This window comes from Meleagris gallopavo, chromosome 2 (assembly GCF_905368555.1).
Source record: "Meleagris gallopavo chromosome 2, MGAL_WU_HG_1.1, whole genome shotgun sequence".
NCBI lineage: Eukaryota > Metazoa > Chordata > Aves > Galliformes > Phasianidae > Meleagris > Meleagris gallopavo.
Window position 1 is genome coordinate 100,178,749 of NC_139405.1, and position 9,942 is coordinate 100,188,690.

Genomic DNA, 9,942 nt, shown 5'->3' on the forward strand with positions numbered 1-9,942 from the left:
CCTTGTGACGAGAGTGGAGGGTTTGGGCTTTGCCGAGCAGACGGGAGAACGACCAGAGGCTCTTCAAAGGCTCAGGCGGATGCCCCCGCTCTGAGCTTTCTCCCCCGTCTCGATCCAAAGCGGTTTCGCTGTGGAATAAACATCTCTGATCTAAGACAGCTGCCGGGAATCTAAGGCCGCCCCCAAGAAGGGTGAAGATGCGACTGAAAAATGCCCCAATTCCCGACAAGTGAAGAGAAGGGAAGTAGGTGCGAAGGCCGCTCTGCCCGCTGCGCCTTCAGGCTGTGTAAGCGGTAACAGTTCGCCCATTATTCATCTGATTTGTGTCATAACACCTCTGACACCTCGTCTTATCAGCTAATACCTAAGATTCAGTTACCCAAGACGATTTATTTCTTTATTTATTTATTTATTTTCCACGCCAGCAGCACAATGATTTGACACCTTACGGATCTGTTTACTTTTGTGAGCCTTAACCAAAAAAAAAAAAGGGGGGGAGGGGGGAGAAGGGGGGAGAAGTTGAAAAAAAAACGAGAAGGAAAACGTCTGGGTAAAGATCCAGAGCTTCCGAGGCCGGTAGAAATAAGCGCTGAGGATATACTGAGATCACTTAGGGGGACAAAAAAAAAAAAAAAAAAAAAAAAAAAAAAAAGTTTTGAATACTGACAGAGGCAGTTTGATGGGGAAGAGACTCAAAACCAAATGAATACATATGTAGCCCGTGCAGGCTTGCCTGTAAAATAACGATTTATTTTAATACTTTAAAAAAAAAAAAAAAAAAACACACACAATCCAGTGATAAATGTCAATTACCAATAATCAGCATAAAGTGCCAAACAGCCATACAACTTTTTTTTTTTTTTTTTCCTTTTAATAAACAAAACTTACTGGAATGTCTCTTAATTTGAATACACTGTTCAGAAAGCCAGCATTTAGAAAAATACGCTCTCAGGTTGAGATTTGTTCCTTCTCATCAGGACGCACGAAGTACCACGCAGACCACGTTGTGCACACAGTTTGATGCGTTGCCATCTTTCTCTCCTTTGCTTTTATTTTTCATTTTTAAATAAGTCCACAAGTGACAAACCTCCTCGCAGCATGCTTTAGACAACAAGGCAAAAAGAAAGGTCTCCGTGTCCCAAGGACACTGATTTGTCCCAGCACTGGGGACCCTCAGGTTTATGTCCTGGATTCATTTTCCAGCACGTTATAGGACTCCTCACTCGAGAGATTTAAGGTCATTTCCAAACGTTATTTTTCTTCTTTCAAGAAGACGAAGTAGAAAATAAGATTTGTGAGTTGCCCTTCTCCTTGTCCTGCTGGTGCTATGATGAGAAACCAACATTGCAGTTCTTAACCATCTTCTGGAATTCTCTGTATTTCCTGAAGTGTAAAAATAATAAGCTTTATACAGTCAAAAAAAAAAAAAAAAAAAAGTATAAAATATGAGTTTGTTCTTTTTTTTTTTTTTTAAGTAATACTTTTGGAAGCTACGAGTTGGGAGGGGTCAGGGGGGATCTGCTGGGATTTTTTTGTGTGAGTTTTTTTTTTTTTTTTGTGGGTTTTGTGGGTTTTTGTTTGGTTTTTAGGGAGATTTCTGTCCAACACGTGAGCACCACCTTTTGGCATAAAGTTTATCTAAGCCACAGATCTAGCACTTTCTGTGTCATTCATGCATGTTTTAAACGCCAAGTAATCTTTTCATCCACAATTTAAGAAGTGAGCTTCTTGGGGAGATTTTGCTCTTTCTAAAGTACAAACAAATAAACAAAAAAAATGCAAAGTTCTGTGCTCCCATCCTGACAGTTTTGTTTCTGTTCTAGTTTTGGTGTAAAATCTGAAGAGCAGGAAAAGTTCATAGAAGTCGGAGCTTCAGCACTTAAGTTTGGCAGGTTTCAGTTCCTTTACTTGCGTGTGCAGTGTCTTGTGGACAGCTAGTGTTCTGGACTGGCAAAATCCTTTCCCACATTCTTGACACTTAAAAGGCTTTTCTTTAGAATGGATATATCTAGGAAGAGAAAAACAGTTGAGATGTCAGAAACAACTGGCCTGAACTCAGCAATGATAGAAAACACTCCAGAGATTTTTACAGCTACCACTAAGACCAAGAGTGCCAGAATTCAACACTCTGGCAATCAGCTTTATGCATGTGGGCAAAAAGAGAGGGATGCCAGAGGCATACAAAGGTCTTCTGTAGGGATAAAGCATTTCTAACTTCAGGATCACCAGGCTGCCTGTCTTCATGACACAGAGTGATCACAAAGGTAAACACTACAGGGATGCAAGCAGAAAATGAAAATGTCTGTGGAAGCTGAGGAGATTGTACAGGTCATCTTTGTAGGGTAGATAGGTTCAGTAGGCTTCTCTTACAAGAGAGTGATCTGAGCTTCCCTACCAGCATTGGATAAAGAACTTAGGAAGAGCAGTGCTGCCCAGCTGGGGACACGGCCTTTCTTATAAGTATGACTGCTTTATGACTGTAGGCGGGTTACTGGGAAAGCACAGACACACAAGGAAAACGGACAGGAGAAGAACTGTTACCTGTGGTCTCTCAGGTGATCTTGTCTTCTGAAGGCCTTATGGCATATGTCGCATGTGTAGGGCCGTTCATCAGTGTGGGTTCTTTCATGGATCAAAAGGTTGTACGACTTGGTGAAGTGCCTGCCACAGAATTTACACACAAATTCCTTCTTGGTTTTGGACGGTAACCTTCCCCGGGTGGGTTTCTTCTCCGGAGAGAGTTTAGTCACCTCAAGCAAAGACCCCAGCCCTGGCGGGGAGCCCTGGCTGTCCACCTGTCCCAGTTTAGAGTGGTCCTCTTGTGTGGCAGCCACTGCTAGGTTGGCAAAATCAAAGCGGGGTTTGGCTTTGAGGGTCATGTTAGCAGCCTCTTGCTTGGGCTGGATGACATGTGGGAAGAGTGGGAAGGTGGGCAGCTGGAACCGTGCATCCACCAGGCTCGACACGCTGGGCACTTTGGAGAAGGAGGAACGGGGCAGATGCATGGCCGGGTAGCCCAAAGTCCACTGGTGCAGGTGTACGGCGTGCAGGGCGCTGAAGCCATAGAGGTTGGAGAGGTGGTCAGAAGGCACAGCAGGCAGCCCGTTGAATGCTTGCAAGAAGGAGTAGTTGGTAAGCTGGAGGGAAGGATGGATAGGCACGGGGGCCGGCAGAGTCTTACTTCCCATGGTGGCCACTTAGGAGGAGGATCTTGGGAACAGGGGAGGAAAAGATCTGGGGAAGAAAGAAAAAAAAAAAAAAAAAAAAAAAAAAAAGATGGTGGGGAGAAGAAGGAAAGCTGGATTTATATAAAGTTAATAGTAAAAGGAATTTCTCACTTCGTCTCTTACTAATGCCCCTCTACAAAGCCGCAGGAGGAGATTGTCTTGGACTTGGAGAAGTCTGGTCATCTCTTGACTGCAAATGTATCCACATGGATCTCCAGAATCTCCTTCTTCCCATCCCTCACACAGCTACATCATTCTCCATCCACAGTCATTTCCCTCCCCCCCCCAACAACATCATCCATGTGCCAAAAGTGCCACTGGTGACCTTCCACACAGGGACAGCGAGGAGATACCTATCAGTCCACAAAGCTGGAGGATCTCTCATGTAATTAAAAATCCTTTACTGGGTGCCTCAGCCTTTCTAAAATGATGGGATACTGTTCATTCAGTCTGCCCTCCAAAACTGCCTTCAGCTCTCACTGTGGGGAGATGTGGGATGGAGTTGCAGAGAGCTTCTTGCTCCAGGTCGCTCACCTCTTCATGGTCTGCCCTCAGCCCTCTAAATCTGGGCTTGTTGGGTATTCAGAACTGCTCATACTCCCTCATTCAAACAGAAAATGCCCTTAAAGTTTGTTGGGTTTTGTTTTTGCTTTTTTTTAAAGCAACAACAGCAAGAAAAAAAACCCAACTCCCTCTGTATACCGCAAAAAGAAATGGGAAAAGGCTGCATCTGGGCGACAAAACTTCAGTGCCATTTGCTCTCTCTACAGGGAAGTGCCTGGCTTCCAGCCCACATCCCAGTCTAGGCAATTGCTTAATTAAAGCTCTTCACAAGGGAAAAAGGCAAGGGCTGGAGGGACCCTTCCCATGCAGACACCCAGCCCACCAGCTGCATGGCCGCAGTTCTTCTCCAGGCTGAGTGCCACCACTTTGCTCTGCATTTCAGGGTGCTGCCAAGCCTCCAGCCTCTCCTCCAGGCCAGATCCCTCCTCATTCCATCCTACAATATGGAGGGGAAAATGCTAACAGACAGCAGTGTGGAGGCACATCTGGCCCTGCTTGCAAACTGAGCCCTCAGCACTGTTAACCATTTGGCAGCAGATGCCTCCGTAGGGTTGGCAGTGAGGATAGAGTTTCTCCTCTTTGTGTTGTGAGAGAGCACCCAGAGCTTTTGGAGGCACTGTAGCCCTGCACCCCAAGGAGCCTCTTTGTTCCACAGCTCATAGGTTGTTCTCACTCCACCCATTAATCTCTGGGATTCTCTCTCAGCAGGGATCCTTTCCCTTGGGATCTCCATAGAGTGCACATAGGGTACCCCTAAGATCACCATAGGATCCACGTGGAGTCCTATAATATGCCCTTAAAGGGCTCCTGAGTCCCTTTAGGATTCCCACAAGATTCCCACAGGGTCCCAACAGGACCCTACAGCATTCCCATGTGAAGAGTGAAGCTTCTTGGAGAAAAAGAAGCAGCAAAGTGCTGCAGAGCATTAATTGCCCTCCTGGTCTAGGGAGATGAGGGAACAGGAGGCATGCTGGTGGCCAAAGGGGTCTAAGGACCAGGGAAACAAATCTGATTTATACGTGGGCAGTTGCCTGGAGTGAGATGCTGCGGATGGGAGGGTGTGAGAGTGAGAAGCTTACTCTGAGCAGCTCTCTATGCCAGGTCCACCTTTCACACCACTCTACATAAATCAGCGGCAGGAAGAGAGAGCCAAACCGTAGAGGAATTCCATCGCAATGACCCAGAATAAGAGAGGGTGAGATTTTGCTTTTTGGCTCACCCCCCTCCCCCCCCCGCCCCTCCAAATTGCAGGATTCATTTTGCATAGTGGCTGATTGCAGAACCAACACGTTGAATCCTCCTCCCTCTCCTCTTTGTTTTATTTATTTATTTCTTTAACTATTTAGGGCTGGCGAACCAACAGGACCATTGTATTCTTCGTCTGGAGAAGTGCTTTTCTTGTTCTTAGCGCTGCCCTCACGCTAAGGCATGTCCTCTCCCCAGCACAAATGCCTCCAGCGATGACCCCCAAGAACAAAACAAACTGAAAACCCTCTGGTCCGGGTACCTGCAGTGTCTGTTTCTGTTCATCACAACGGCTCTGCGTCTATTTTCCTGGCTGGGTACTCCCAGATCCCTCAAGCATGCAACATGCAATTGCAAAAGGAGTGAGTTTCTGGGCTTACTCAACTGCCTTACTATGGATTCACAGAAAACATTTAATCTGGAATAAGAAAGCACTAATCTGCTATGCGGATTTGTACTGGTTGTTGCGGACAAAATTAATAATAACAATAATAAATCTGTTTCGATTTTCCCAAAGAAGAAAGGGGCAGAAGCCAAGGAGAAATGCAGCGCAGTGGCAATACCATCCATTGCCCTCGCGGTTGTATTTTGTTCGCTAGAACAGTTCTGTTTCAGGAAAATAGAAGAGTAAAAAAGAAGAAATAGGAAAAAAAAAATAAATAAGAAAAAAAGATAGAGAGAGGGAAAGGGAGACGAGATAGAAGAAACAAACGGGAGGTGGGAGCAGAGCGTTCACGTTACTACGAGTTTCTTGGCCCTTTTCCAGCAATGTAAGCTACACTTCTGCTCTGTTGCGACCGGGGACGGACAGAAGCACAGACGGAGCGCAGAGCTTTTCATAGTGAGGTCCCTTCTTTTGGGACATCAAAGCGCATCCCAGCGCGGTGACTCCGCTCTCCCGCACACAGATCACTGTTTCTTTGATTTCGGTGTCACCTCCACCTTTCCTTCTGTTCCGTGTAAACAGATCTTATCAGGCCTTTTATTATTATTATTATTATTATTTCCTTAAGAAGACCCCACGAGCGCTTTGCTTCAATTCCCCCAACCGTAATAAAACGGTGCGAGGGTTTTGTTTTCTTTTTTAATTCTAACACAGAGTCGCTTGGTGAAGTAATTGAGACCAAACCACCGTGTTCTGCCTGAAACAAAACCCACTCGTGCCAAGATAAATTTACACTGGACAAATAGGATCATAAACTTGAAAGCCTACATCTGCCTCCAGCTTTCTTACCCTTTGTCCTGTTTGAAGATACTGTAATGCTATTGTCCAGTTGCCATTGTTTTAAGACCGTTGTAAACCTTCCAAACTAAATTCTACCTCTCCTATGCGAAAATAATAATAATAATAATTAGTAATAATAATAATAAATAATAAATAAAAAGGAAAGTAAGGAAAAGAAAAAGGAAAAACGCAGCCGGTAACACAGCGAGAAGCGAAATTAAATGGATTTTGAAGTAACCCCATGGCCAGGCGATATTTTTTCCTTTCTACCTTGAATTATCAATTTCCGATGTGCCCTTTGAAAGGGATATTTGTTATATTAAATACCTGACCATAAATAATGAGCTTTGTTAATTAGTTCCACATGGGAGAGCGGCGGAGGTAAATTGCCCTGAGAACGTTGCTTATTTTTACAAACATGATAAAGTAGCGGGCATAAAACGCTGCATTCTTGGGATAGCCACAAACGGGAGCGATCAGGTTCATCTGTCAGGAAAAGTCGCCGCTTTACCGATCCCTTTCAGGTCCGGCATTCAGGTCCTTTCGGCTCTATCGCGCCTCTTATGCGGCGTTTTGCCACCGTGTCTCCGCTGCTTCGTCCCTCTGCGGGACGAAGCTTTCCCTTCCTATCAGTGTAAGCGAGAAAATTGACCTTACAACTGTATCTGTATTTGGGAAACTCACTGGAAAGGGAATAAAACGGCCGTTTGGCTCCGCATTACCCGAACGTTGTGCTCCGGGGGGATAAAGCGCATTGTTCAGCGCAGATTGATTCGAAGTATTAATGAAGTGTGCAGAATCTATTAAAGCGGGTTTATTCGCGGCTAATTGAGCGTGAAAGAGTTAATTGCTAACATTAATGAGCACTGGAAGGGCTCAGTCAGCATGTGCCTTGGATATCTCCGCTCGATCCTTATAAAATCATCATTCACATTTTATCACGAAATCGGTGTTGACAAGTTTCGCCAGACCACCACCGCGAACGCTGATGAATGCGGTGGATTTCAGCCTCGCGATAACAATACGAAGCGGGGTTCGACCGCGGTTCCCCGGGGGCAGCTTTCCACCCACCCACCCCCCTCCAAAGTGACACAAACTCTCCATCCTTTGGGCCTTTGCGGGCGGAGCGCAGCCCCACGCGGGCGGTGGGCGCGGGGGGGTCCGTGGGGCGGCCCCGCTGTGCGCTCCCTGCAGAAGTGTTTAGGTTGCTTTGGGAGTTCTCGGTGTTGTTAAAACACCCCTCCACACACACACACACACACACACACACACACACAGACACATCCCGCGTGTCTAAAAGCCCCCATACAGGAGTCAGTCGGGATTTCTCCCCCGAGAGAAACGCCCTTTCTCTCTCCCGGATGCAAGCGGCGTTTCTTCCCTCCGTAGCCCTCCGTTTCCGCGGGTCGGGGGTTAAACCCTTCGGGGTGACACCGTCGGGGCACAGCCCTGGGACCGGCCGAGCACGGTTCAGCCTCCCTCGACCGCCCCGGTGCAGCTCTGGGCACAACGCGTTGCGGCCGCTTCTCTTCCGAGCGCAGCGCTGCTTTGGGGACGGCCATTTGATTTCTTTTCTAAGCGGCTTTCGGACCTGCTAAGCCTGAGTCCACTGTGCACCTGTCCGGGACATGGTTCTCACCCCCCGCCCTGCTTACGTTACCCCCGCAGATTTCTGCTGAGCTGCAATACGCTCGATTTTTTGTAGTTTCCTTCCCCAAAAGCCAGAAATAACAACTATGTCCTAATCCCCGGCTTTGCACGGACACTTCATAGGCTCGGCCTCGAGGGGAGCCCAGTTTCTCCCTACACTGAGCTTGTTTTGGTCCGTTCAGATAGTTATAAACATCGGATTCGTTTCTGTTATGGCCTTGGGGAGAAACAGAGAACGGTTCTCAGAGCCTGGAACTCTGGAAAAGTTGAGCAGAAAAGAAAGAGAGAGAAAAAGAAAGAAAGAAAAAAAAGAAATAGAAAAAGAAAGGAAGAAAGTAAGAAAGAGAAAAAGAAAGGACAGACGAGAGAGCAGAGAAGCCGAGCGTTCAAGCCCATAAAGGACCATCAGACCTCTGGGTTGCTCTCCTTGTGTCATTTTTAGCTCGGATTAAAAACACAGCTCTCCACGAGGGGGGATAAACAGCTCCTAGAGGGGAACGCAAACCTTAAAATAACATCAGAACACCGAGCCCCGTGTGCGGGCTGCCCCAGCCCTCCGCCCGCCCCGGGGATAGCGTCCTCCTCACGTGAGCTGCAATGTCCCCACTGCTGCTGCACCATCCGGAATGGATGGGGAGGGTGAGGAGAAAGGGAAAGAAAGAAAGAAAGGAGAGAGAGAGAGAAAAGGCGTTTGGATTGATGAACGCGACCCCGAAGCTTGGCTAAAAACAAAATAACAAACAAAATGAATTGTTCTTTTTATTTACCTAATCCCGATCTGTGCTCCACCGCTGGCAGCAGTTAAAAGATCCCGGGCTAAATCGGAGTTGGTGAAATAAAATAATAATGAAGAAAAAAAAAAAAAAAAAAGTGAGGAAAAAAAACAGTATTTAAAAAAAAAAAAAAAAAAGTGGGGCCGTGGGTCACTGCCACCACCGGTCTCGGGGGCACAGCTCCGTCCCCACACCCACCCCACCGCTCTCCACGGCCGGGTCGGGCCGGGCCAGGTGTCCAGGTGCTGCGGCTGCCGGAGGTGTTCTCCCTCCCGGCGCCGTGAGCGTATGCCGCGGTACGAACGCGCCCGGGAGTAGCCGAGCTCAGACTGAACAGATCCCTTCCCTGCAGCCTCCTCCTTATTTCAACCCCCCCTCCCTCCCCGTTCCCCCTTTCCAACCTCCCACCAGATTTCGGGCATGCGCAAGCGGGGAGAAAGTTGCTGGCTGGGAAGGAACAACTTCTCGAGCCGCTTCTCCTGCAGGCAGCAGCCCGGGGCTCGCAGCCCACAAACGTGTGATCCCGTCCCCTCTTCCCGCCCCTCTCCTCTCCTCGGAGCGTCTCCCCGGGCTCCCCTCCGCTCGGCCGCCCCCGGAGGAGCGTTATTCCCGCGGGGCTGCGCGTAGCACTGAGCGTTGTAAAAGGATGGGGATGGAGGAAAGCAGACCCTCTCCCCGCGGGGCGCTGCGCGGTCGCAACTCCGCGTCTCCCCGCGGGTCTGGGCTCTCCGAGGAAAAGAACCGTAAAATGAAACAGCCCCCCTCCCTTAAAATAATAATAACATAACGAGGAGGATGGATGGAGAGAGGGATCTGCTCCCTCTAGGACAATTCAAGGGGTCTCAAAGTTGTGCACCCTGGAGGCGCCTACCTGTGAGGTGCCCACCCCGCTGCCCCCCTCTCCAGCACTCCTCCCTGTCCCCACTTTCCTCCCGGCTTCCCCTCAAATCACTGCCTTCTCCCGTCCCTCATCGTTCGGCCCGGCCCGGCCCGTCTCTCCCCGCACCCGGAGCGCGTTCAGCTCCGTGCGGAGTCCCGCGGAGCCCCCGCGGCTCCGGGAGCTGCAGAGAAACGGGGAGGGGACTGCCAGGAAAAAGCGGGCAAAGCAAAATAACCCTCGGAAGAAAAAAAGTTAAACTTGCTTTACGATTAATCCCGAGGCCGTAATCTCCTTGCTTATTTGTTTTTCTATTCATCCATCCATTCACACTCCTTTAGATCCGTGAAGGGTGGAAAAAAAAAAAATCGCTCGGGTGTT

At 48.3% G+C, this 9,942-nt stretch overlaps 1 protein-coding gene across 1 annotated transcript; it reads right to left on the bottom strand.

Annotated features, from left to right (window-relative positions):
* Positions 1-729: 729 nt before the first annotated feature.
* Positions 730-9,049, bottom strand: OSR1 (odd-skipped related transcription factor 1). Its single transcript, XM_003204522.4, has 3 exons — positions 8,679-9,049; positions 2,542-3,234; positions 730-2,008 (listed from the first exon to the last, which is right to left on the bottom strand). The coding sequence occupies exons 2-3, from the start codon at positions 3,186-3,188 to the stop codon at positions 1,873-1,875; spliced, it is 783 nt and encodes a 260-aa protein (XP_003204570.1). The 5' UTR covers positions 3,189-3,234; positions 8,679-9,049; the 3' UTR covers positions 730-1,872.
* Between the last annotated feature and the right edge of the window lie 893 nt (positions 9,050-9,942).

Coding starts and splice junctions, on each gene's coding strand:
- OSR1 (XM_003204522.4), bottom strand. CDS start 3,188: ATGGGAAGTAAGACTCTGCCGGCCCCCGTGCCTATCCATCCTTCCCTC. Junction 2,009..2,541: donor GATCACCTGAGAGACCACAG/GTAACAGTTCTT, acceptor TTCTCTTCCTAG/ATATATCCATTCTAAAGAAA.